The 25,708-nt window shown below is 35.8% G+C and overlaps 4 protein-coding genes across 4 annotated transcripts; 1 reads left to right on the forward strand and 3 right to left on the reverse strand.

Moving 5' to 3' along the window:
* Positions 1–1,236: 1,236 nt before the first annotated feature.
* On the reverse strand, positions 1,237–2,095 carry LOC106369556 (polyadenylate-binding protein RBP47C-like). Its single transcript, XM_048742084.1, has 3 exons — positions 1,912–2,095; positions 1,725–1,849; positions 1,237–1,467 (listed from the first exon to the last, which is right to left on the reverse strand). Exons 1-3 carry the CDS (start codon positions 2,093–2,095, stop codon positions 1,237–1,239), a joined length of 540 nt encoding a protein of 179 aa, XP_048598041.1.
* Positions 2,096–4,469: 2,374 nt separating this feature from the next.
* Positions 4,470–7,070, forward strand: LOC125578935. Its single transcript, XM_048742085.1, has 4 exons — positions 4,470–4,582; positions 4,665–5,838; positions 5,943–6,911; positions 6,990–7,070. Exons 1-4 carry the CDS (start codon positions 4,470–4,472, stop codon positions 7,068–7,070), a joined length of 2,337 nt encoding a protein of 778 aa, XP_048598042.1.
* LOC106369554 (polyadenylate-binding protein RBP47C-like) lies at positions 6,961–15,730 on the reverse strand. Its single transcript, XM_048743533.1, has one exon. It carries the CDS (start codon positions 15,728–15,730, stop codon positions 15,185–15,187), a length of 546 nt encoding a protein of 181 aa, XP_048599490.1. The 3' UTR covers positions 6,961–15,184.
* Positions 6,961–24,702, reverse strand: LOC106369555 (polyadenylate-binding protein RBP47C-like). The gene has a single exon (XM_048743532.1). The coding sequence runs from the start codon at positions 24,700–24,702 to the stop codon at positions 24,154–24,156; it is 549 nt and encodes a 182-aa protein (XP_048599489.1). The 3' UTR covers positions 6,961–24,153.
* Positions 24,703–25,708: the final 1,006 nt, after the last annotated feature.

Consider the following 25,708-nt stretch of genomic DNA (forward strand, 5'->3'; position numbering starts at 1 on the left):
TTTATTCAAAAGAAAGCGACAAAAGCCATAGTCTCAAAAGTTAAAGAAGTAAGAATCATTCAGAAAGAAGGCCCCTCCGAGAATCGCGTCCCTACAACGGATCTCGGGGTTGCAGCCTGGGAGAAGCTCCCTGATTGATGGTTGAGCCTTCCGAACAAGAACATATGACGCAGATACTCTTCTTCCGGATTCCAATGTTCCACGCGCTTCTTCAGCCATTCCTTCATGAGCTCCCATCTAGCCGAGGTTCTCACTTGCTGAACTAGTAGATCCCGTCGAGCCACCATGTCCTGCATACCTCGCCGATCAATCTCCGGTGAGCATCCACCAAAGGGTCACGGTCAGGCAAGACCTCAACACTTGTTGATGAGGTGGAAGATGGACCATTGGCTGATAGAGCAGCCCTCGCCAGTCTTGGCAGAGGAGTGTAAGAAGGATGCCGCTTCCGCGTTTTAGCCTTCTGATACTCGTCATAGAAAATCGATACCGGGAGCCTCACCACGTTCCCTGAAAACGCTATGTAAGAAACAAGACAATGCCTCATCGAATAGGAAAAAGGGAAGGCTTACCCCAAACACGACTATGACGCAAGGCTTTCCTGCTCACTAGGAAGGTTACCCATCGGAATCGTCGAGGAACTCCAATTATAAGCTTCGCTACTGCTTCTCCAGCAAAGGAAACCGGGCGGGACACATCTGACAAAGCAAAAGCTAAACATCAAATCAGGCTCCCAAAGGAATGATAAAGCTCAAAATTCAAAAGAAGAACTTACCAAAGGTATGCCAAGACGTAGGATAACCAATCGGCTCCTGGATCTTCATGAACACGTACCGGCTGTCCCAATTATCCCCAAAGGGATAGTTACCCCTGACACCCTCGAAGGTTCCTCGATCAGAGGGGTGCTATCACGGGATCGAAGGTGGTAGAACCCTGCTTTGTTCGTCAAAGGAGCAAAGTAGTAAGAGTATAAAATATTATGCACCCTGACAGAAAATCCATGGAATTCTCCGAGTACTTGGATGGCCATTAAAGTCCTCCATGTCAAAGGAGTAAGTTGAGAAGGACATAAACCGAAGAAAGATGATACTTCGCCTATGAGAGAAAGGATAACGCCAAGGAAGCCTGCTTCTAGATATGCCACATAGACAGCTACCTCACCGGCTCCCCCATCCGGAATGCGTTCGAACTCAGTCGGATTCCTCATCCCCACTGAAGGATGAATCACGTACTTCCTCCTCATGTTAGCCTGGTCCCCCTCTCGGATCTCAGAACGGGGACCGTCGTCGAAAAACAAGAACGGAGCCTTCTCAGGGGCGCCATCGGAACCGCTTCACTAACAGCCTCTGGAACGTCTCCCCAAGAAGGAACGGGGAATGAGAAAGGATCGGTAAAAGGACGACGCGGCCTTGGACGACCACCCACAAATGAGGACGGAATCGAGAGCAGCTCGGGATTCATCTTTCTCAACTAGGAATCAGCGCTAGAGTTGGGTTGAGGCCAGATAGGAAATATCGCGAGTCCTTATATACATCCGGATCATTCCTTTTTCGCGGGATTAGAAAAGGAAGTAAGGATGTTTCCAAATATCCTGAAGAAACCCTGACATAAAGGATAAGCGGCGAAAAGGAAACCCGATCCTTGCAGAAAAAAGGACCTGTTCGCATAGCTCTGTTAGAACATTTTAGGCCATGCATTTCTGTCATTGCTTTGGTCCTCTCGTTTACATCTCCAAACCTCACAAAACCAAAACCCTTTGATCTATCAGTATATGCATCTATGACAGCTGTTGCAGCTTTAACCGAAAGATAGATCTCTGAGAAGGTGTTGTAGAATAGAGAATCAAAGGCATCTGCACCAAATTCCCAACAAAAATAGAGAGCTCAAGTTCATTCTCCTCGCCGGTGCTAGAACTGGCCCAATTTAAAGGGAAAGGCATATCTGTATTCGGCATATATGTTCCATTAAACTTCTTCAAAACGTTATCAGCCACATCGTGCGAAAGAAACTCCACAAAGCCATAGCCTTCAGATAAACCAGTGTGCTTATTGCGGATTTCCTTGATCGAAACCATCTGAATCAAAACGTGGTTACACATATTTAGAAGTTAGAACCACATTAACAAGAAACATAGATAATATGAAAATATAAAATGTACTTTAAAATCTAAGCTTCTAAGATAGCAATTGATATATTTTAGAGAGAAATAGAGTTTATATTAAAATATACCATTTACTAACGATCTTGTGTTTATAGCCATCAAAAAACAAAACAAAATCCAATAATTGTGTTAAGAAGGTAAAAGGAGAGAAAACATTTTAAGGTGGTCCAAATATTAAAAGAAACTGAAAACTGAAGCAGTAAATTAACTATGATTACATGTCTAAAATACTAATAATCAAGACATAAACACAAATATACTTATATGGAATCAAATGTAAAGAAGATATACTGATAAATGGGAAAATTTCACAATAAGATTAATTGTACAGCTAAATTCCGATGATAAATTCCTATGTATCTAGTTGGAAAATTCAGTAGGCAAATAAATTACATTAAAAGCTACCATTACTATCGACCACCTCAGAATCCATAACCAGAAATCCCATAACCGAATAAACAAGATTAAAGTAAAATATCTCTTAGGAAGGTTAAAACATTACAAGATATGAAAAACTGAAACAGAAAAATAGTACCCAAGAGATACATATATCACATGAGTCGCACACATTCAGAACCAATGAACAAGAAAGAAAGATGATGTGAGAGTAAAAGTAGATAATTTCAAAAGCTATTTCTAGGAAGAGAGTTGACAAATCGTATGGAAATAAATTACTTAGAAACATAACATTTCTATGAACAAACTCATGCACCACCGCATAAACATACAAAAGAAAACCCTATAAATTTAAAATAGGACAAACGTAAGAAAATATTTGTAAGAAGATTTAAACATTGAACTAGATTTTGACCCGCACTTTCAAAACGCGGATTTATTATTTTATTTTTTCAATTGACAAATATTTAGTAAATGTCATATTTTCATATATTTGTGTTTTATTTTATAAAAGACTTAAACTTTTTATTTTTATTTATCGTATTTCATTTTAAATGACTATTTATGTTTAAAAATTTTAATTTTATTTCTGTAATGAATTAAGTTGGTATAACTCTGATAAATTAATTTTATTATGTGGTTAATATTTTAATAAAAAAATTATATACTTTAATAAAGATTTATACTTTTCAATGAAAAAATAAATTATATTAAGAAAAGAAAAAATAATAATTAAGAATAGTTGAAAAAAAAATTGAACTTGGACTCAATGGCCCAAAGGAAAAAAAATTGTGAGAATTGGATCTGATTTCTTAATCAGCCCAAATGGTCCAAGAGAGATCTGATATTGGCTGGATCCGAAAAAATGACCCAATATAGATGTGTTATTAATATTACTTGATTGCCCTTAATGAAACATGCATTGTTAGTAAAGAAAATGGCAGCTAAGGTAAAAAGGACAATAAGATTCTGCTTTAATAGTATAGATGTCATTAAAGGTCAAGCTAGAAAATATTAGTATAGAAATATACATTGCATAAATCATCAGAGTTATGCCACAATTAGATTACTTTAAAAGCTAATTTTCTATGATTGAAGTTGACAATTTAATGACACAATTATATTATTTTTAAATAAAATATTTTTATTAATAACCTCATGTTCCATAAAAATGAATAAAAGAATTTGTGTTATGTTATATAAAAACAAAAACAAATTTTAAAGATCAAATCTATACAGTCAACACTTAACCACGACGACAACACTTATCAAAATTAAATAAAAATTATTATGTTATATAGCGAATACAAATAGGGAGAGAGAGAGAGAGAGAGCATACCGCTAACGGAAGCAAAAGAACATTTAAGATAATTCTCATCCATCGAATGATGCAAATCACCAATCCAAATGTTTTTTTTTCTCACTGTTAGATGTGTTCTGATATTCGTCACCACAAGATTCATGATTCTGGTTATGACTCAAATATTGATGATTAGGCGAGTAAGGCAGTCACGGTGGCGGTGGCGGTGACGCATACATCATATGATGCGACACTAAAAATGTAGGTGTGTATAGCGTCATCATCCCTTGTGGTTGTTGATGTGGCAGTGGTGATGCAAACGTTTTGCTTTGATTCTCCTCTTCCTCGTAATCAAATAGGCTTATGACTGTGGGGAAAAAGCGTTTTTAATTACTCAAGTAATTTAAATTAGCACTTTTAATACCCAACTACAACTTATGCAGATTTATTCCCAAAGTCATTATTAATATATGCAAAATTATACTTTAATATATCAGACGTTAACTCATCGTTAGAGGTGTTAATTATAATTAAAAAAAAAAAAAGGAACACGGCTTTTGCTTTCAAAACTCAAGAACCCTAAAATTAATTTTCTCAGAGCAATTTCGAATCAGTATGGTGAAAACGTTCTTCGGAAACCCTAGTGGAAAACGGAATAAACTTCCGGTTCAGAGGGCACCACCTCTTTATGCCGAGCCGACAATTCCTAATTCGACAGAGATTGAAAGGTAACCACTTAATCTCTGTTGTATCATGTCTGAGTTCCGTAAATTTTTCTTTTGGATTTAAGTACGTTAATTTTTGTTATAGGCCTGTTGTTGTTGAAGAAAGAGTAACTAATATTGTTGAAGAAGAAGAAGAGATTCATAACGAAGAGGTGATTGCAGAGTCGGATTCTTCATCTGTTGAGGGAGATGATTGTGAGGTTATAGTTGAAGACAGGACTGGATATAAGGAGAATGAGTTATTCGAAGTAGAGGTTGGAGAGACTGACTTGTCTTCTCACTTTGAAGCTGCTGCACAAGAAGATGGAGATGATTTGTATGATGCTAACGATGACAGTGGCGATGATATTTGGGACGATGATCACATTCCAGATCTTTTATTCAGTGATGATCGTGATGTGGAAGAAGATGGTAGGCAATTCAACTACGGGCCTGATGACATTCTTGCGCTAGGAAAGACTTTTAACACTGCTGAGGAGTTCAAGTATGTTGTTCTCAAGTACTCTTTGAAGACACAATATGATATTAAGTTCTACAAGTCTTCATCTGATCGGCTTGGTGCCCACTGTACACAACATGTAGAAGAAAAGTGTCCTTGGAGGGTCTATTGTTCCTTTGAGAGAGGCAGAAACAAGTTAATGGTGAAAGTGTACAATGACAGTCATATTTGTGTCAGATCCGGTTACACAAAGCTTTTGAAGAGTGGAACAATTGGGCAGCTTTTTGAGGAGAGGCTTAGAATTAATCCTAAAATTAAGTCACAGGAGATGGTGGATGAGATAAAGAGGGAGTACAATATGATTGTCTCACCCGAACAATGTCGAAGAGCTAAATCAGTGCTTTCAGCGAGAAGAAAGGCTGGACATGAAGCTCACTTTGCTCGGCTTTGGGATTACCAAGAAGAGGTTCTTAAATCAAATGTGGGATCAACAATGGAGGTTGAGACAATCCCAGGACCAGTGCCAGGAAGCATGCAAAGATTTTACCGTCTTTATGTTTGCTTTGAAGCCTTGAAAACTTCTTGGAGGCAGTCATGTAGGCCGATCATTGGATTAGATGCTGCTTTTATGAAATTGGATTTAAAAGGGCAAATGCTAGCTGCAGTTGGCAGAGATGGGGATAATAGAATATTTCCTATTGCCTGGGCTGTGGTTGAGGTGGAGGACAATCCTAATTGGCTATGGTTTGTGCAACTCTTGAAAAATGATTTGGAGCTTGAAAATGGATCAAACTGTCCAATAATCTCAGACAAACAGAGGGTAAGTCTTGTTATATATATGTGTATATATATATATATATGTATATTTTTTTTTAAATATTGTTGGAATGATTTATACTTATGTATATGTTATTTGCTTGACAGGGTATACTAAATGCGGTTCATGAAGAGCTTCCTACAGCTGAGCATAGGATGTGTGCTCGACACGTTCTTGAGAATTGGAAGAAGGCAAACAAAGACATAGAGCTTGAGCGTCTTTTCTGGAAAATAGCAAGGAGCTACACACCAGCAGCTTTTAGGGATAACTTAGATGCACTGAAGAAGTATAATGTTGGAGCTTATGAGTCTCTGCAAAGTACTGCTCCAACAACATGGTCTCGGGCGTTCTTTAAGCTTGGATCGTTTTGCAGTGACAATCTAAACAACTTGTCTGAGTCCTTCAATAGGAGTGTTAGAGAGTCAAGGAGGAAGCCGCTTCTTGATATGCTGACAGAGGTTAGGAGAAAGAATATGGTCAGGAATGCAAAGCGGACTTTATTAACTAATAGGTGGAATAAGAGGTTCACACCAAGAGCAGACAAGGAGATTGAACTTAATAGGCAGAAAGCTAAGGATTGCATCAGGTATATGACCACAGGACATTCACATGAAATAGAGTATCACAGTGATGCTTACACCGTAAATATGGAGGAGAAAACATGCGGTTGTGGCTATTGGCAGTTGAATGGACTACCTTGTATGCATGCTATGTGTGTCATCACAACAACAAAGCTGAATCTCAATAATTATGTATCAGGTTACTACCTCACCTCTACATGGCGGCAACTATATTCTACTGGTATGAAGCCGGTTCAAGGTATGAAACTGTGGCCACGCTTTGGTCGGTTACCCATGCTACCTCCTCCTTCAAGATTCAATCGAGGAAGGCCTAATACACATGCTAGGAGGAAAGGTCCTCATGAGTCAGCCACTAATCCACATAAGCTTACACGGCATGGTCGTGTGGGAACATGCTCAAACTGTCGCAAAGAAGGTCACAACAAGACTAGGTGTCCTAATCCCACTGCAGCTCCTCCACCTAAGCGTCCAAGAGGTCGTCCAAGGAAAGCACAGGTTGTTTGTCTCGTTTAACTTCTTTTCTTATTGTGTTGTCAATTTTTTGTCGTGTAAAACTTTGATTGTTTGTTGTAGGGAGAGTCTTCGTCATTTGGAGCTTCTCAAACTTCTCAACCTTCTCAAGCATCACAAGGAGGATTTGGCTTCTCTTCCTAGTTTGTGTTCTTCACATTTCACTTGAGATTATTTTGTTAACTCAGTTTTATGAAGAAAACGATTTACTCTGTTTTTAGATTTTTGGTTTACAGTATTTATGTTTGGGTTTGCATTGTTTCTGGTTTCTACATGACTTTCGAAACCACATTATTGTTTCTTTAGTGGATTAATTTTTCTTTGGATAGTTTTCGTTTTGAATTTTTCTTTAACTCAAAAACCAATTAAGTCAATTAACTCTAAATATAATAATTTTAATGGTATTACCTTTACTTCATTCTCCAAATCAGGCGCAACTTGGCTCAAGGTTCTCACAGTTTCCCTCTTCGAGAGATCCAAACACCCTTGTTCTTATTACATTGATGATCATCCTTTGCTATCCAATAATACACATGCTCTAGTATAGCCAAACACCAGACATGAAGAATACCAACTTGTCATCATCACCGAGGAGGATGTTCTCCATTCACATGCTGTTGCTTTTGCTGCAAGAAACAATCAACGACTCCCCTTGCAATATCGTCTATCTGTGTAGAGATGTGAAGGACGCATTAATGTCTCGCTGGTATTTCAGGTGCAGCTATCTGAAAAGAGAAGTGGATAGAAATGAAAGAAGACCCTCATGCTCAGTCAAGAGACTTGGAGAGTTAGCTTTTACGAGAAGGGACCATGATTTGTAGTTTCTTTGATGTCTTGTAATAAAAGTAATCTATGTACTTCAATTTTTATGCTCCTTGGATATTTTTCTTCTCTTCATGTATGATTAATAACAACATTCACTTGCTACTTTCATGTTAAAGTACTGATGATATATGTGTGTCAAATCTCGATTAGATTTTACCAAAACTGAATTTATGTATCCAAAAGACGTCTATAAATAATCAGAGTTAAAATAATACCCAAGAAAAAATAAAGAATTTAAAAGGGAAGAACACATGACAATGAATATGCAGGAGACAATCAACATGAGTTTGAGGAGGAGATAATGTGCTCATGGGTAGATGAGCTTAAATATTTCAATAATCATTATGAACAATTGAACAGTAGATACCATTTTCAAAAGCACAAGGTAAATCAAACAAAAGATGCCTAACTAATATACATATATAATCTGATTCGAAATTTCTCTGAGAAAATCAATTTTAGGGTTCTTGAGTTTTGAAAGCAAAAGTCGTTCCCTTTCTCCTTTTTATAATTATAATTAACGCCTCTAATGATGAGTTAACGTCTAATGTATTAAAGTTTAATTTTGCATAATTAATAATAACTTTGGGAATAAATCTGCATAAGTTGTAGTTGGGTATTAAAAGTGCTAATTTAAAATACTTTAGGAATTAAAAACCCTTTTTCCCTATGACTGTGATAGATTAGATTAATCTTAGTTCAGACCAAGGTGAAGGAATTTGAAGAGTTGAGAGAGAATTATAGTTCTATTAATTAAAAGCATAGGTTGAAGTATGTGCTAGATGTAATGCATAGTTACCTAGTTTAATTGTTAACCATTGGATAGAGTTCTAGATTATGGAAGTTGTTGGCTTTGTTTGTTTATTGCATTTATGACTGTTTATTAAGCATAATATACTTTCCTTTTAATTTTTTTTCTTTGACTTTTGTAATTCAATATTTTGTTAAGAACTTAAATTTACCGTTCTCTTAATTTGTCAACAAATTTTCTGAATTATATATTATTTTGACCCAAAGGTTAACTTATTTTAGTTATATTTTTTCGTTCTTGATAAGGAAATTTTCTGTAATTAAACGCTAAATTTTAGGTGAATTCTAATAATAATATTTAATCAGTTTTTTTGCAAAACTTCGAAGTTGTATAACAAGTAAAATTGAAATGTGTCTTAGTCGCAATTGCAATCTACTAGTTTCTTTGGAAATATAATATATTTGAATAAGAGTTAGTTAGCTGTATATAAAATTTTGCCAAATAATGAAGATATTAAAGAATAATTGATGTATACTATGAAATATATATATATATATATATTGATTTGCTAGTTTGATTATAGCCACATATATCAATATATACATATGTTATATGTTATTTATAAAGATTGAAGTTGTTAGAATATTTTTTGTATTAATTAATATTTACTAAAATGCTATTCACTTTTCTAATGAAGTTTCTTATAATTTATGGATACACGCTAACACTTTTTAAATAGTACCTCTTAATTTGATTAAATAACTAGCATTTTTGCCTGCAAGTACTAGAGGTCTTCCAGATCGAAAAGGAGAGAGGAGTGGACAACTACTTAGGAATTCCGGAACATTTTGGAATAAGAAAAGGAGACCTACTCGCTTCTATGGTGGATCAGATTAAACAAAAAATCCAGTGGCTGGTTAACACGATATCTGTCTCCGACGGGCAATGTAGTCATTCTGAAGAATGTCCTCTCAGCCATCCCGTCTCATGTTATTACATGTTTCAAACTCCCTAAGTCCCTGATTAAGAATATTCAATCAGTGATTACGAGGTTCTGGTGGAACGATCACTCGAAAAAAGGGTTGGATAGCATGGCCTAAGCTAACATAGCCGAAGAGTAAAAGAGGACTTGGATTCCTGTATTTTGAATGCTTTAATGGTACTTTTTAGGTAAGTTAGCATGGCGACTGATTCATAACCTGGAAATTCTGATAGGTCGTATTCTATTTGGTAAGTATAGCCCTGATGGAAACTTTCTCAACTGTCATGATAAGAGCTCGGAATCACATGGATGGAGAGGTATTCTTACCGGGAGATACCTTATAAAAAAGAACTCCGGGTGGCTAATAGTGAATGGTACCAAAGTAGACTTATGGACAGACCCTTGTATAACCATTGGGGACATTGTTGTTTAAGTATGGGGGGAGGTTTACTGATATTGATTTTATTTTGAGTCCTAGAAAAAAGTGTTTTTACTTATGTTTTATTGAGTCGAGAAGGGAATAATGATCTTATTACAATTTAGTTGCTACTCTAACCACTCTCTAGCACCATCTAGATTTATTGACTGCATGATGTATTAGATGGAAACACCACAGTGTATCATGTGTTACTCAAATCCACACTTACTGAGAATGTCTGAAGAAACCAAAGCTGACTTCCAACCTTAATCTACTTTACTTACTTGTTTTGGGGCTTGGTATACATTGGATCGGAGTCCTCCTGGAAGTCTGGAAGGTATTAGACTTAGTGTCCCTGGTTCTCTTTCCACCTCTCTTTGGCATCCATATTTACAAAAGATTGAAATGATTTCTTGCGGTTTAGAAGGGTAGGAATGTTTCCCACGACCCTATTATTCTACTCTAATAGAATGATCACACATTGATTGGAAATGAGGGGTATATACATTATCAATGACCCAACTATTCGCCTACAACTTTTCGCAGTAATACTATATATACTGTCTAATAATAATAAAAAAAAAGTCACATTCAGAGAAGATAGAAGAGAGAGGGAAAACCATAAAGGGTTACGTGTAGGTCCATATACTTGCTTGAGTTGATTCTATTTGTCCCTGATCGATACTCCCAAGATGTAGCCTAAACTTTTACTTTATGCAGAAATGAGGTCAGTAGAGGGATATGTGAGACTCTATCAGTGGATTTGTGTGATGTATGGTAATGGTAACTAAGCTAGAGTGTAATACATTGCATCATCCAAGGTTAGTAATGCTTTACATCCACCTATCTTATTTGCAGGAGTGAGAGTAGTGATTTTAAATTATGTGAGTCCGTGCTGTTTTCAAAACCTCTTTCTTTAGGACTACTCTTATTTTCCTTGAGAACAAGCAAAACAGTAAGCCTGGAGGAGTTGATATACCATGGATTTTACCTGTTTTTAGCCATGGTATTGAGTGTTTTAGAATCTATTTATTATGTTTTGGAATCTTTTAAGAGTATTTACAGGTTCAAGAGTGTTTTGGAGATATGTGGTGATTTTGGAGCATTTTGGAAATAAAGCTAGAAGAAACTTGTAGGTGTCCGTCAAACCAGTCCAGAGTTGACATTCAGAGTTAAACATCGATCGGCGAACATCTCTTGTCATCGATCGACAGCGAAGCGCGGAAGACCCAACTTGGTTTCCAGCCAACTTATAGCCCAAGTTCCACATCAATTACAGAAATACCCCTGCCCAACTTTAACCTAATATTTATGCGCTCTGCCATTGTTTTGGGCAACACTACTTTCATATTTTTACAGGAAACATATTTAGGGTTTTAGTAGTTTTGGAGAGAAGATCCAAGACTCCTTGAAAGCTTTTTATTGGAACTACAATTTTTCTACCTTATCTGATTTATGCATTATATTCAGATATTTCCTATGTTCTACTTTGCTATGTCTGTGTAATTTCTATTGTTAGATTTAGGGTCTAAGTAAGGTTATGAGGGATTAGGCCAAAATATTGAACTCCTAAGGTGATAGACATCCTTCAAGGAATTGCTTGTAATGCTTGTCTTATAGAGTAGCTAACTAGTACCCCGAATTTAGGAAAATTAGGCGCACAAGACGGCATGGTCTGTTACCTTAATTAATTTCCTTAAACTAGGATTGCTAGAAACAAGTGACAGCTGATTTATTTCAGACTAGTAAAACTATCGATCAACTCGCTAAAGTTTGCTTAAGGAAACATCGATCGACGCTAGTCTAATAGCATCGATCGACATTTGATATGTATCAACAAGTGACAACTAAGATACTGGACTTAGTTAATAGGATGGATTCGTACGCGGAAGCTGGAATACTTTCTCATTAGAATTCGAGTTCTAGGATTGACAACCTAAGCATCAATATCATTATAATCCTGATTACCTGAAACCCTAGATCTATCTACTTTCTAATAACTGTTTACAACCTCAACCAATCAATAAATCAACTGAACAACTACCTTGTTTACCTCTGCTGTTTATTGATTTACTCTGTTTGCCTAGCTTAATCATAAACTGATTAGGATCTATTGTGTGCCCTAGCTCCTTGTGGATATGATCCATAAACTGAACTTCTTATTTGAGAGAGTAAAAGTCACTCCATGGGGTAATTTGATGATACCAGTGACATAAGTAGCCAAATAAATTATCTTAAGCCTTTCCATATATCACAGTTCAGGATGTTACAATTCATCTGCTCTTAAAGAACACAACGCCCTTGTTGCACCACACGTCAGGTCTCAAGACGCCTCTCGGGTCAGAACCGAGATGGCTAACCAGCTATGATACCACTTATAACGCTCCTACCTCCCACGGCTAATGTGCCACCCATGCCCGCTCTCTTGGCTCGTGGGCCCATCCCCTTTGACGAGCGGTGCATTAATTTTTCTAAGGCCTGAAAGTCTGGTTTACTAACCCTGCAATCACCACTCAACCTTTCCATGTGCTTTGGCCTCACTCGCACGGTATCGCAAATCACTTCCCGATAGGTTACCCATCCTTTCACTACTCCAGCCCAAACACACTTAACTCTGGAGGTCTAAACAGATGTGTGATGAAAAATGTAAGTCAACTTTGGTGATATAGGTAGCCAAATCAACTATGTTAAGCCTTTCCATATATCACAACTCGGGATGTTACTTATATTTAAAAAGAAACTGAAACTAAGTGTTAGTAAAGAAGCTTCGACTTGAACGCCACATTTTAAACCCATTCTCTGGTTCCTCAAGAGATGCACAAGCGTCAAACCGTTCTTAAAACCATCCTCCATCTACCGGGCTATCAGCGCAGTTGTAACACACCTAGAGAGAAATAAAAGAAAACATATAACATTTTCTGCAAATTAGAACAAGAGAAACATAATGTTGCACCTTTCAGTTGGGTCCAATGTGACATTTTGGGCCTTCAAAAGTACAAATGTCTCTGAAGTCTTGAGTCTATACCCACATTGAAAAACTCAACCTTGCCATTGAAACCATTTAGTCTAGAGAGAACTAAGTACTTGCCTCTAGGCAAACCTGTGATCATTGAGCTCCCAGGTGGAAGGAAGGGTCTTCTTGTCAACCTCAAGAACCTCATTGGGAAGACTTATCTCCCTGCTATGACCTTGGATGGCGTTCATTGGATCACTTGAAGAAGATGGATGATGGGTTGAACTGAGGCTACCAGCACTGTTTCTGGTCGATAATATTTACCGTTGCATATAGAGTCCCCAGCAGGACACATCATCATTTGTCATGTATAATCCTGCCATATCCGACATATAGTTTGATTTAACTTTGACATGATAGATCCTATTGTCTTCCAAGGAATAAACTGAAAACAAAACTACAACTAAATATAAATAAATGGATTGATACCCTAAAAGATACCAAGCTCGTATTACTATAATTAGAAGATATGATGTTGATTGTTTTTTTTGAAGGAATGTAAAGTTTATTTCAGTCAAAAAACATTGTTACTATAAATGTGACCTTGTTATTAAAATCTAATAGAAATCAGCAGTGTTTCTATCCTAAGCCCCTTCCACAAACAAGGTCGCCATGTATCCTTGTTCTTTACATTCTTGTCAATGTACTGTACCATTTGTGAGGCAGTATTTTGTGTCTCCCCATACTTTCTACCATTTCTTTCGGTCCATATCGAGTGTAGATAGTTGGAAAGTATAGTGAAGAAGTAACAGAGTGGATATCCAACATAGATTTCCATGAAGCGTGTACTCTGATCCCAACAGTTTAAATGCAAGAGCCCTCCATACTTCTTCAGCATACTTGCCTTAAAAAAAAGATGGTTCTGTGTTTCCCTTGGATCTTTGATGTTGATTATTTCCTCCATAAGCAACAATAAGTTTTACCTGATTGTTCAAATTCAATCCATGACATTAACTAAATGAAATAGTTTTTCAATAAAAGAAACTAAAAAAGGAAAAATAATCAAATAGTGCAACCCACTTCATCCTTATGTTTAACAAGTTCCATAGTAAAAAGAGCATCAAGAAAACACCAAATCAACAAACCAAATCCATGTCTCTCTTAAATTATTGTTACAGTTTTCCCAAAACTCATTTTCCCACTACAAGATAAACCATAAATTCTAAGGATAGACAAAATGTCAGACACTTTTTTATTTCTTTCCCTTCTGGTCATCACCTATAGTTGAGTGAGTTTTGTCTGTCTGCATGTACTCAGGTCAATTTCCTCGGCTAACTTGTTGCTGGGGATCACTATACACTGGATACCCTCCATAAGGTGCAACTGCATACATTCTCGGGTCATGAGGTTGTGGTACCATGTATCCATACCCATTGTAATGCTGTCCTCCAAAGTATGCCCCAAACCATTGGTTTCCATAGTTATATCTAGGCTGAAACACAATATATAACCATTAAAATCAAAGAGGATTTATAGCTTTATTGAAACCTTACTGCCAGAAAAACACTTTTAGTTATATTAAAAAGTAAGTTTTATTTCATTTTTAGTTAATACATAAAGAGTCCGAGCTTTCAAAACAAAACAAAAAAACAAATACACAACCTATAATGTATTATCAGTGTCACATGGATGATTTAAACTGGAAAACAAAGTTCATCTCATATTGGGATCACATAAGTGTACTAACATAAGTAAACTCTTTATAATAGAACAGAGAACATTTTGTATTTACCAGCTTATTTTGTCCCCAAGCAAGCCGAACTCTACGGTTTCGAATTACAGTCCCATTTAGTTTCTTCAAAGCCTCCTCTGCATTTTGTCTGCAAGCAAATGATCAAATATAACAACAGCGAGATGGTGACAAAGAAACATCTATATAATTACTTAAATCATGGTTTACTATCTTAGTTAAGGTATAATATTTTACCTATTAACAAATTGAACAAATCCACATTCTTTGCCAAGAGGAATATTGACAGAGACTATTTCCCCATATGCAGAGAAAGGTTGCTTTAGATCTTCGCTAGTGACACTAGAGTCAAGTCCTCCGACAAATATCTATATTATATATTAATGGGAAACAAACAAACAAAAAAATTAAACTTATCTATAATATTCATATGAGAGGGAGAAAAAACACAAAAGAAAATAATAAATTACTGTTGCATCCCTAGCAGGATAACTTATTGCATCATTTTTCATGTACATTCCTGCCATATCCAACATATTAGTTTCAGTTAATTTTAATATGATATATCCAGTTGCCTTCCTAGGAATAAACTGAACACAGAACTACAACTATATATAAATAAAAAGACTGAAAAGTCGGAAAAAAAAAACCTTGTTGTCGAAAACTTCTTGTCTCCCTAGGTGTTGCAGGACCAATTAGCATAGCTCTATTAGAACATTTTACGCCATGCATTTCCGTCACTGCTTTGATCCTCTCGTTTACATCTCCAAACCTCACAAAACCGAAACCCTTTGATATACCAGTATATGCATCTATGACAACTGTTGCAGCTTTAACCGAAGGATAGATCTCTAAGAAGGTGTTGTACAATAGAGAATCAGAGACATCTGGCGCCAAACCCCCCACAAAAATAGAGAGCTCGTGATCATTCTCCTCGCCGGTGGCCCAATTTAAACGGAAAGGCATATCTGTATTCGGCATATATGTTCCATTAAACTTCTTCAAAACTTTATCAGCCATATCGTGCGAAAGAAACTCCACAAAGCCATAGCCTTCAGATAAACCAGTATGCTTATTGCGAATAACCTTGATCGAAACCATCTGAATCAAAACGTGTTTACTCATATTTAGAAGTTAGAACCACATTAACAAGAAACATAGATAATATGAAAATAAAAATGTACTTTAAAATTTAAGTTTCTAAGATAGAAATTGATATATTTTATAGGAAAATAGATATTATATTAAAAGATTGCATTAACTAACGACCTTCTGTTTATAGCCGTCAAGAAACATAAACAAATCCAATAATTGTGTTAAGAAGGTAAAAGGAGAGAAAACATTTTAAGGTGGTCCAAATATTAAAAGAAAATGAAAACTAAAGCAGTAAATTAACTATGATTACATGTCTAAAATATTAACAATCAAGGCATAAACACAAATTTACTTATTTGGAACCAAATGTAAAGATACACTAGTAAATGGGAAAATTTCACAATAAGATTACTTGTACAGTTAAATTCCGATGAAAAACTGAAACAGAAAAATACTACCCAAGTATATTATTTTAAAATAAAATATTTTTATTAACAACCTCATGTTCCATAACAATGAATCAGAGAATGTGTGTTATGTTATATAAAAACGAAAGCAAAATTTAAAGGTCAAATCTATATATTCAACACTTAACCACGACGACAACACTTAGCAAAAAAAAAATTATCATGTTAGATAGCAAATATAAATAGAGAGAGAGAGAGAGAGCATACCGCACCAACGGAAGCAAAAGAACATTTAAGATAATTCTCATCCATCCAATTATGCAAATCACCAATCCAAATGGTTTTTTTCTCACTGTTAGATGTGTTTTGATATTCGTCACCAGGAGATTCATGATTCTGGTTATGACTCAAATATTGATCATTAGGAGAGTAAGGCAGTGGCGGTGGCGGTGATGCATACATCATATGATGTGACACTAAAAATGTAGGTGTGTATAGCGTCATCATCCCTTGTGGTTGTTGATGCAGCCGTGGCGATGCAAACGTTTTGCTTTGATTCTCCTCTTCCTCGTAATCAAATAGGCTTATGACTGTGATAGATTAGATTAATCTTAACTCAGATCAAGGTGAAGGAATTTTAAGAGTTGAGAGAGAATTATAGTTCTATTAATGAAAAGCATAGGTTGAAGCATGTGCTAGATACAACGCATAGTTACCTAGTTTAATTGTTAACCATTGGATAGAGTTCTAGATTATGGAAATTTTTGGCTTTCTTTGTTTATTGCATTTATGACTATTTATTAAGCATAATATACTTTCCTTTTTAATTTTTTTTTCTTTGACTTTTGTAATTCAATATTTTGTTAAGAACTTAAATTTACCGTTCTCTTAATTTTTCAACAAATTTTTTGAATTATATAATATTTTGACCCAAAGTTTAACTTATTTTAGTTATATTTTTTTCGTTCTCGATCAGGAAATTTTCTGTAATTAAACGCTAAATTTTAGGTGAATTCTAATAAAAATATTTAATCAGTTTTTTTGCAAAACTTTGAAGTTGTATAACAAGTAAAATTGAAATGTGTCTTAGTCGCAATTGCAATCTACTAGTTTCTTTGGAAATGTAATATATTTGAAGATATTAAAGAATAATTGATGTATACTGTGAAAAATATATTGATTTGCTATTTTGACTAAAGTCACATATATTAATATAAACATATATGTTATTTATAAAGATTGAAGGTGGTAGAATGTTTTTTTTTGTATTAATTAATATTTACTAAAATTCTATTCACTTATTTAATGAAGTTTCTTATTATTCATGGATACACGCTAACACATTTTAAATAGTACCTCTAAATTTGATTAAATAACTAGTGTTTTTGCCGGCAAGTACTAGAACTCCTTCAGATCGAAAAGGAGAGAGGAGTGGACAAGTACTTAGGAATTTTGGAACATTTCAAAACAAGAAAAGGAGACTTATTCGCTTCTATCGTGGATAGGATTAAACAAAAATACAGTGGCTGGTTAACACGATATCTGTTTCCGACGGGCAAGGTCGTCACGCTGAAGAGTGTTCTCTCAGCCATCCCGTCTCATGTTATGACATGTTTCAAACTCCCTAAGTCCCTGATTAAGAAGATTCAATCAGTTATTACGAGGTTCTGGTGGGACAATCACTCGAAAAAAGGGTTGGATAGCATGGCCTATGCTAACATAGCCGAAGAGTAAAAGAGGAGTTGGATTCCTGAATTTTGAATGCTTTAATGATGCTTTTAAGCTAAATTAGCATGGAAACTGATTCATAACCCGTAAATGCTGGTAGGTCGTATTCTATTTGGTAAGTCTTGGCCTGATGAAAACCTTCTCAACTGTCATGACAAGAGCTCGGAATCGCATGGATGGAGAAGTATTCTTACTTGGAGAGACCTTATAAAAAGGAAGTCCGGCTGGCTAATAGGTAATGGTAACAAAGTGGACTTATGGACAGACCCCTGTATAACCACTGGGGACAATGTTGTTTAAGTCTTGGGGGAGGTTTACTTATATTGAGGTTTACTACTCTAACCACTCTCTAGCACCATCTAGATTTATTGACTGCATGAAGTATTAGATTGAAACACCATAGTGTATCATGTGTTACTCACATCCACAATTACTGAGAATGTCTGGAGAAACCAAAGCTAACTTCCAACCTTAATCTACTCTACTTGCTTGTTTTGCGACTTGTTATACATTGGATCGGAGTCCACTTGCAAGTCTGGAAAGTATTAGACTTAGTGTCCCTGGTTCTCCTTCCACCACTCTTTCGCATCCATATTTGCAAAATATTGAAATTATTTCTTGCGGTTTAGAGGGGTAGGAATGTTTCCCACGACCCTATTATTCGACTCTAATAGAATGATCACACATTGATTGGAAGCGAGGAGTAGATAAATTATCAATGACCCAACTATTCGCCTACAACTTTGCCCAGTAATACTATATATACTTTCTAATAATAAAAAAGAAAAAGAATAAAATCAGACTCAGAGGATATAGAAGAGAGAGGGAAAACCAGAAAGGGTTACGTGTAGGTCCAGATACCTGCTTGAGTTGATTCCATGTGTCCGTTGATCAAGACTCCCAAGATGTAGTCTACACATTTACTTTATGCAGAAATGAGTTCAGTAGAGGGGTATGTCAGCCGCTATCACTGGATTTGTGTGATGTATGGTAATGGTGACTAAGCTAGAGTGTAGTACATTGAATCATCCAAGGTTAGTAATCATTCACTTACACCTATCATATTTGCAGGAGTGAGAATAGTGATTTTAAATTATGTGAGTCCATGTTGTTTTCAAAAACCTCTTTCATTAGGACTACTCTTATTTTCCTTGAGGACAAGCAAAATAGTAAGTCCGGAAAAGTTGATATACCATGGATTTTTTACAGTTTTTAGCCATTGTATATAACTGTTTTAGAATATATTTATTATGTTTTGGATTCTTTTTAGAATATTTACATGTTCATGAATGATTTGGAGATATGTGGTGATTTTGGAGCATTTTGGAGATAAAGCCTAAAGAAACTCGTAGGTGTCCGTCGAACCGGTCCAAAGTCAACATTCAGCATTAAACGTCGATTGAAGAACATCTCTTGTCATCGATCGAAAGCAAAGCAAGCAAGGTCCGACTTGGTTCTCCATCCTTGTGTCGTTCTGTGCTCGCTTGGCACCAACGACATGAGTTTTTTTGTTTCTTGTTTGCAGGTAACGCTTAGGTTTGGTTTGGTTGCTGCCATCTTAACCCGAATTTTCTTCTGCAGGCAGTGAAGACATAAGCTTCTCCGTCTCCGGTGGACATTTGGGGTCTGCCTATTGTGGAGTATTGAGTACAAAGAGTTGGAGTTTGGCAAAGCTAACTGTCACTTCAAATGCTGTAAAGGCTTTGGTTTTGGTATGTGCTCTTCCCTCGCTGGCAATTCAGTCTTAGCTCTTCCCTGGCTGCTGCGACAAAATACACTAAAGTATTTGTTGCAGCGGTTGTTGACTTCTATGCCGGCTCCTCTCATCATTGTTGGTATTCAGTTTACTTGTGGTTGTTTCCTTGTACTTTACTGATATTAGTGGTGAAGAACTCTTACGCTTTGGATTAGTACTTATTGGGCTGAGATTGTTTTCCAGTTTAGCTTATGTTCTTCACTTCTTTGTTTTTAGTTCCTTTGTATAATTTAGTTTTTTGTCAGTAATGAAAATTTTTTCTTCAAAAAAAAAAAAAACTCAAGACTAAAACAAGTTTGAACATGATGTCATTTTAAGAAATTTTTGCATCAAGATGCACTTTATCACTTTTCAATTACATCCAAGGCCACAATGCACTTGCAACACACTTTTTCATGGGACCTACAGAGAGAATATACATATTTGCCCTTAATGAGAAGAAAATAAAATTTTATTAGACAAGATGAAAGAGAAAGTGTGTTTCTTTATTATTGTTTACTCTACTTTAATATTTTGTTTTTGTTTATTTTTAAATTAGAAATACATATAGAAAATTTTGTTGATATAAATTATATTTTTTTATTCTCTATAATTTGATATCCACTTTGATATTTTTTGTTATATTTTAAAATTTGTACTTGTACACGTATTTAATGATTGTATTAGGATGAGTGATATGTGGATGTTTGAAAAACATTGATAACGACATAAAGAAGATAAGCATGGAACGACACATGTGGATGAGTGTGGGAAGATAAGCGTGGCGGGTAAACATGGATGACTATTTGTGGACGAGTAAAATTAGGAGTAAAATTCAAAATTCAGCATACTACATATCTCATGGTGGAGGACTGTGACGAGCTCGAACCACCGCAGCTTCACCAAGTTCATCCACGACGATGTTGAGCTCAGAATCCATGGTGTGGCTCACCGAAAAGAGGAGCTGACTCGTTTTGGCCGGGGTTTTGGAGGAGGAGATGACCCGTTTTAAATTTTTGGTTTGTTTAGCTTTGTTTTCATCATTCAAGCTTTTTTCGGCATGTAAGTTGTAGTTATTAGTTTGAAGTTATTAATTTGTTCATCCTTGAAATTGTGGATACATTAGCATCCATATCACAGTCTTTCAATATGTTACATTTTTAATATCTATGTTTAGTGTTTGAGTTACTACTCTATCCACCACATCAAGCTTCAATTTCTTATCCACAAATTTAAGAGATCTCTCTTGTTCTTTATTCATGGTTATGTTAGCGTTTATATGCACAACATAATCAAAATCTTCTCATCCTCGTCCACAGACAAACATTGTTGTTGGAGTTGTAACTTTAAGTTCAACTATTGTGGAGTTTACTCTGATGAAGCTTCTGAAATTTTTACATTCATCTCCGTCCACGTATCACCCGTCTACGTATCGCCCATCCATGTATTATTCGTCTACGTATTGAATGTATATTAAGAGCAAAGTTGTCCACAGTTTATTGTTGACCCACAACAAAATGTATCACATGTAAGAAATGGCTCTGAGTGTAAGAAAAAGTAAAAAAGTGGCCCAGAGAGTAGTCTAACTCCCATTTTAATGCATAAATTGCGCCACACGTCAGGTCTTAAGATGCCTCTCGGGTCAGAACCGAGATGGCTAACCAGCTATGATACCACTTATAACGCTCCTACCTCCTACGGCTAATGTGCCACCCATGCCCGCTCTCTTGGCTAGTGGGCCCATCCCCTTTGACGAGCGGTGCGTTAATTTTTCTAAGGCCTGAAAGTCTGGTTTACTAACCCTGTAATCACCACCCAACCTTTCCATGTGCTTTGGCCTCACTCGCACGGTATCGCAAATCACTTCCCGATAGGTTACCCATCCTTTCACTACTCCAGCCCAAACACACTTAACTCTGGAGGTCTAAACAGATGTGTGATGAAAAATGTGAGTCAACTTTGGTGATATAGGTAGCCAAATCAACTATGTTAAGCCTTTCCATAATCACAACTCGGGATGTTACTTATATTTAAAAAGAAACTGAAACTAAGTGTTAGTAAAGAAGCTTCGGCTTGAACGCCACATTTTAAACCCATTCTCTTGTTCCTCAAGAGATGCACAAGCGTCAAACCGTTCTTAAAACCATCCTCCATCTACCGGGCTATCAGCGCAGTTGTAACACACCTAGAGAGAAATAAAAGAAAACATATAACATTTTCTGCAAATTAGAACAAGAGAAACCTAATGTTGCACCTTTCAGTTGGGTCCAATGTGACATTTTTGGCCTTCAAAAGTACAAATGTCTCTGAAGTCTTGAGTCTATACCCACATTGAAAAACTCAACCTTGCCACTGAAACCATTTAGTCTAGAGAGAACTAAGTACTTGCCTCTAGGCAAACCTGTGATCATTGAGCTCCCAGGTGGAAGGAAGGGTCTTCTTGTCAACCTCAAGAACCTCATTGGGAAGACTTATCTCCCTGCTATGACCTTGGATGGCGTTCATTGGATCACTTGAAGAAGATGGATGATGGGTTTAACTGAGGCTACCAGCACTGTTTCTGGTCGATAATATTTACCGTTGCATATAGAGTCCCCAGCAGGACACAGCATCATTTGTCATGTATAATCCTGCCATATCCGACGTATAGTTTGAGTTAACTTTGACATGATAGATCCTATTGTCTTCCAATGAATAAACTGAAAACAAAACTACAACTAAATATAAATAAATGGATTGATGCCCTAAAAGATACCAAGCTCGTATTACTATAATTAGAAGATATGATGTTGATTGTTTTTTTTGAAGGAATGTAAAGTTTATTTCAGTCAAAAAACATTGTTACTATAAATGTGACCTTGTTATTAAAATCTAATAGAAATCAGCAGTGTTTCTATCCTAAGCCCCTTCCACAAACAAGGTCGCTATGTATCCTTGTTCTTTACATTCTTGTCAATGTACTGTACCATTTGTGAGGCAGTATTTTGTGTCTCCCCATACTTTCTACCATTTCTTTCGGTCCATATCGAGTGTAGATAGTTGGAAAGTATAGTGAAGAAGTAACAGAGTGGATATCCAACATAGATTTCCATGAAGCGTGTACTCTGATCCCAACAGTTTAAATGCAAGAGCCCTCCATACTTCTTCAGCATACTTGCCTTAAAAAAAAGATGGTTCTGTGTTTCCCTTGGATCTTTGATGTTGATTATTTCCTCCATAAGCAACAATAAGTTTTACCTGATTGTTCAAATTCAACCCATGACATTAACTAAATGAAATAGTTTTTCAATAAAAGAAACTAAAAAAGGAAAAATAATCAAATAGTGCAACCCACTTCATCCTTATGTTTAACAAGTTCCATAGTAAAAAGAGCATCAAGAAAACACCAAATCAACAAACCAAATCCATGTCTCTCTTAAATTATTGTTACAGTTTTCCCAAAACTCATTTTCCCACTACAAGATAAACCATAAATTCTAAGGATAGATAAAATGTCAGACACTTTTTTATTTCTTTCCCTTCTGGTCATCACCTATAGTTGAGTGAGTTTTGCATGTCTGCATGTACTCAGGTCAATTTCCTCGGCTAACTTGTTGCTGGGGATCACTATACACTGGATACCCTCCATAAGGTGCAACTGCATACATTCTCGGGTCATGAGGTTGTGGTACCATGTATCCATACCCATTGTAATGCTGTCTTCCAAAGTATGCCCCAAACCATTGGTTTCCATAGTTATATCTAGGCTGAAACACAATATATAACCATTAAAATCAAAGAGGATTTATAGCTTTATTGAAACCTTACTGCCAGAAAAACACTTTTAGTTATATTAAAAAGTAAGTTTTATTTCATTTTTAGTTAATACATAAAGAGTCCGAGCTTTCAAAACAAAACAAAAAAACAAATACACAACCTATAATGTATTATAAGTGCCACATGGACGGTTTAAACTGGAAAACAAAGTTCATCTCATATTGGAATCACATAAATGTACTAACATAAGGAATATCTTTATAATAGAAAAGAGAACATTTTGTATTTACCAGCTTATTTTGTCCCCAAGCAAGCCGAACTCTACGGTTTCGAATTACAGTCCCATTTAGTTTCTTCAAAGCCTCCTCTGCATTTTGTCTGCAAGCAAATTATCAAATATAACAACAGCGAGATGGTGACAAAGAAACATCTATATAATTACTTAAATCATGGTTTACTATCTTAGTTAAGGTATAATATTTTACCTATTAACAAATTGAACAAATCCACATTCTTTGCCAAGAGGAATATTGACAGAGACTATTTCCCCATATGCAGAGAAAGGTTGCTTTAGATCTTCGCTAGTGACACTAGAGTCAAGTCCTCCGACAAATATCTATATTATATTTTAATAGGAAACAAACAAACAAAAAAATTAAACTTATCTATAATATTCATATGAGAGAGAGAAAAAACACAAATGAAAATAATAAATTACTGTTGCATCCCTAGCAGGATAACTTATTGCATCATTTTTCATGTACATTCCTGCCATATCCAACATATTAGTTTCAGTTAATTTTAATATGATATATCCAGTTGCTTTCCTAGGAATAAACTGAACACAGAACTACAACTATATATAAATAAAAAGATTGCAAAGTCGAAAGAAAAAAAAAACCTTGTTGTCGAAAACTTCTTGTCTCCCTAGGTGTTGCAGGACCAATTAGCATAGCTCTATTAGAACATTTTACGCCATGCATTTCTGTCATTGCTTTGATCCTCTCGTTTACATCTCCAAACCTCACAAAACCGAAACCCTTTGATATACCAGTATATGCATCTATGACAACTGTTGCAGCTTTAACCGAAGGATAGATCTCTGAGAAGGTGTTGTACAATAGAGAATCAGAGACATCTGGCGCCAAACCCCCCACAAAAATAGAGAGCTCGTGATCATTCTCCTCGCCGGTGGCCCAATTTAAACGGAAAGGCATATCTGTATTCGGCATATATGTTCCATTAAACTTCTTCAAAACTTTATCAGCCATATCGTGCGAAAGAAACTCCACAAAGCCATAGCCTTCAGATAAACCAGTATGCTTATTGCGAATAACCTTGATCGAAACCATCTGAATCAAAACGTGTTTACTCATATTTAGAAGTTAGAACCACATTAACAAGAAACATAGATAATATGAAAATAAAAATGTACTTTAAAATTTAAGTTTCTAAGATAGAAATTGATATATTTTATAGGAAAATAGATATTATATTAAAAGATTGCATTAACTAACGACCTTCTGTTTATAGCCGTCAAGAAACATAAACAAATCCAATAATTGTGTTAAGAAGGTAAAAGGAGAGAAAACATTTTAAGGTGGTCCAAATATTAAAAGAAAATGAAAACTAAAGCAGTAAATTAACTATGATTACATGTCTAAAATATTAACAATCAAGACATAAACACAAATATACTTATTTGGAACCAAATGTAAAGATACACTAGTAAATGGGAAAATTTCACAATAAGATTACTTGTACAGTTAAATTCCGATGAAAAACTGAAACAGAAAAATACTCAAGTATATTATTTTAAAATAAAATATTTTTATTAACAACCTCATGTTCCATAACAATGAATCAGAGAATGTGTGTTATGTTATATAAAAAACGAAAACAAAATTTAAAGGTCAAATCTATACATTCAACACTTAACTACGACGACAACACTTAGCAAAAAAAAATTATCATGTTAGATAGCAAATATAAATAGAGAGAGAGAGAGCATACCGCACCAACGGAAGCAAAAGAACATTTAAGATAATTCTCATCCATCCAATTATGCAAATCACCAATCCAAATGGTTTTTTTCTCACTGTTAGATGTGTTTTGATATTCGACACCAGGAGATTCATGATTCTGGTTATGACTCAAATATTGATCATTAGGAGAGTAAGGCAGTGGCGGTGGCGGTGATGCATACATCATATGATGCGACACTAAAAATGTAGGTGTGTATAGCGTCATCATCCCTTGTGGTTGTTGATGCAGCAGTGGCGATGCAAACGTTTTGCTTTGATTCTCCTCTTCCTCGTAATCAAATAGGCTTATGACTGTGATAGATTAGATTAATCTTAACTCAGATCAAGGTGAAGGAAT

This window comes from Brassica napus, chromosome A10 (genome assembly GCF_020379485.1).
Source record: "Brassica napus cultivar Da-Ae chromosome A10, Da-Ae, whole genome shotgun sequence".
In the NCBI taxonomy this organism is placed as follows: domain Eukaryota; kingdom Viridiplantae; phylum Streptophyta; class Magnoliopsida; order Brassicales; family Brassicaceae; genus Brassica; species Brassica napus.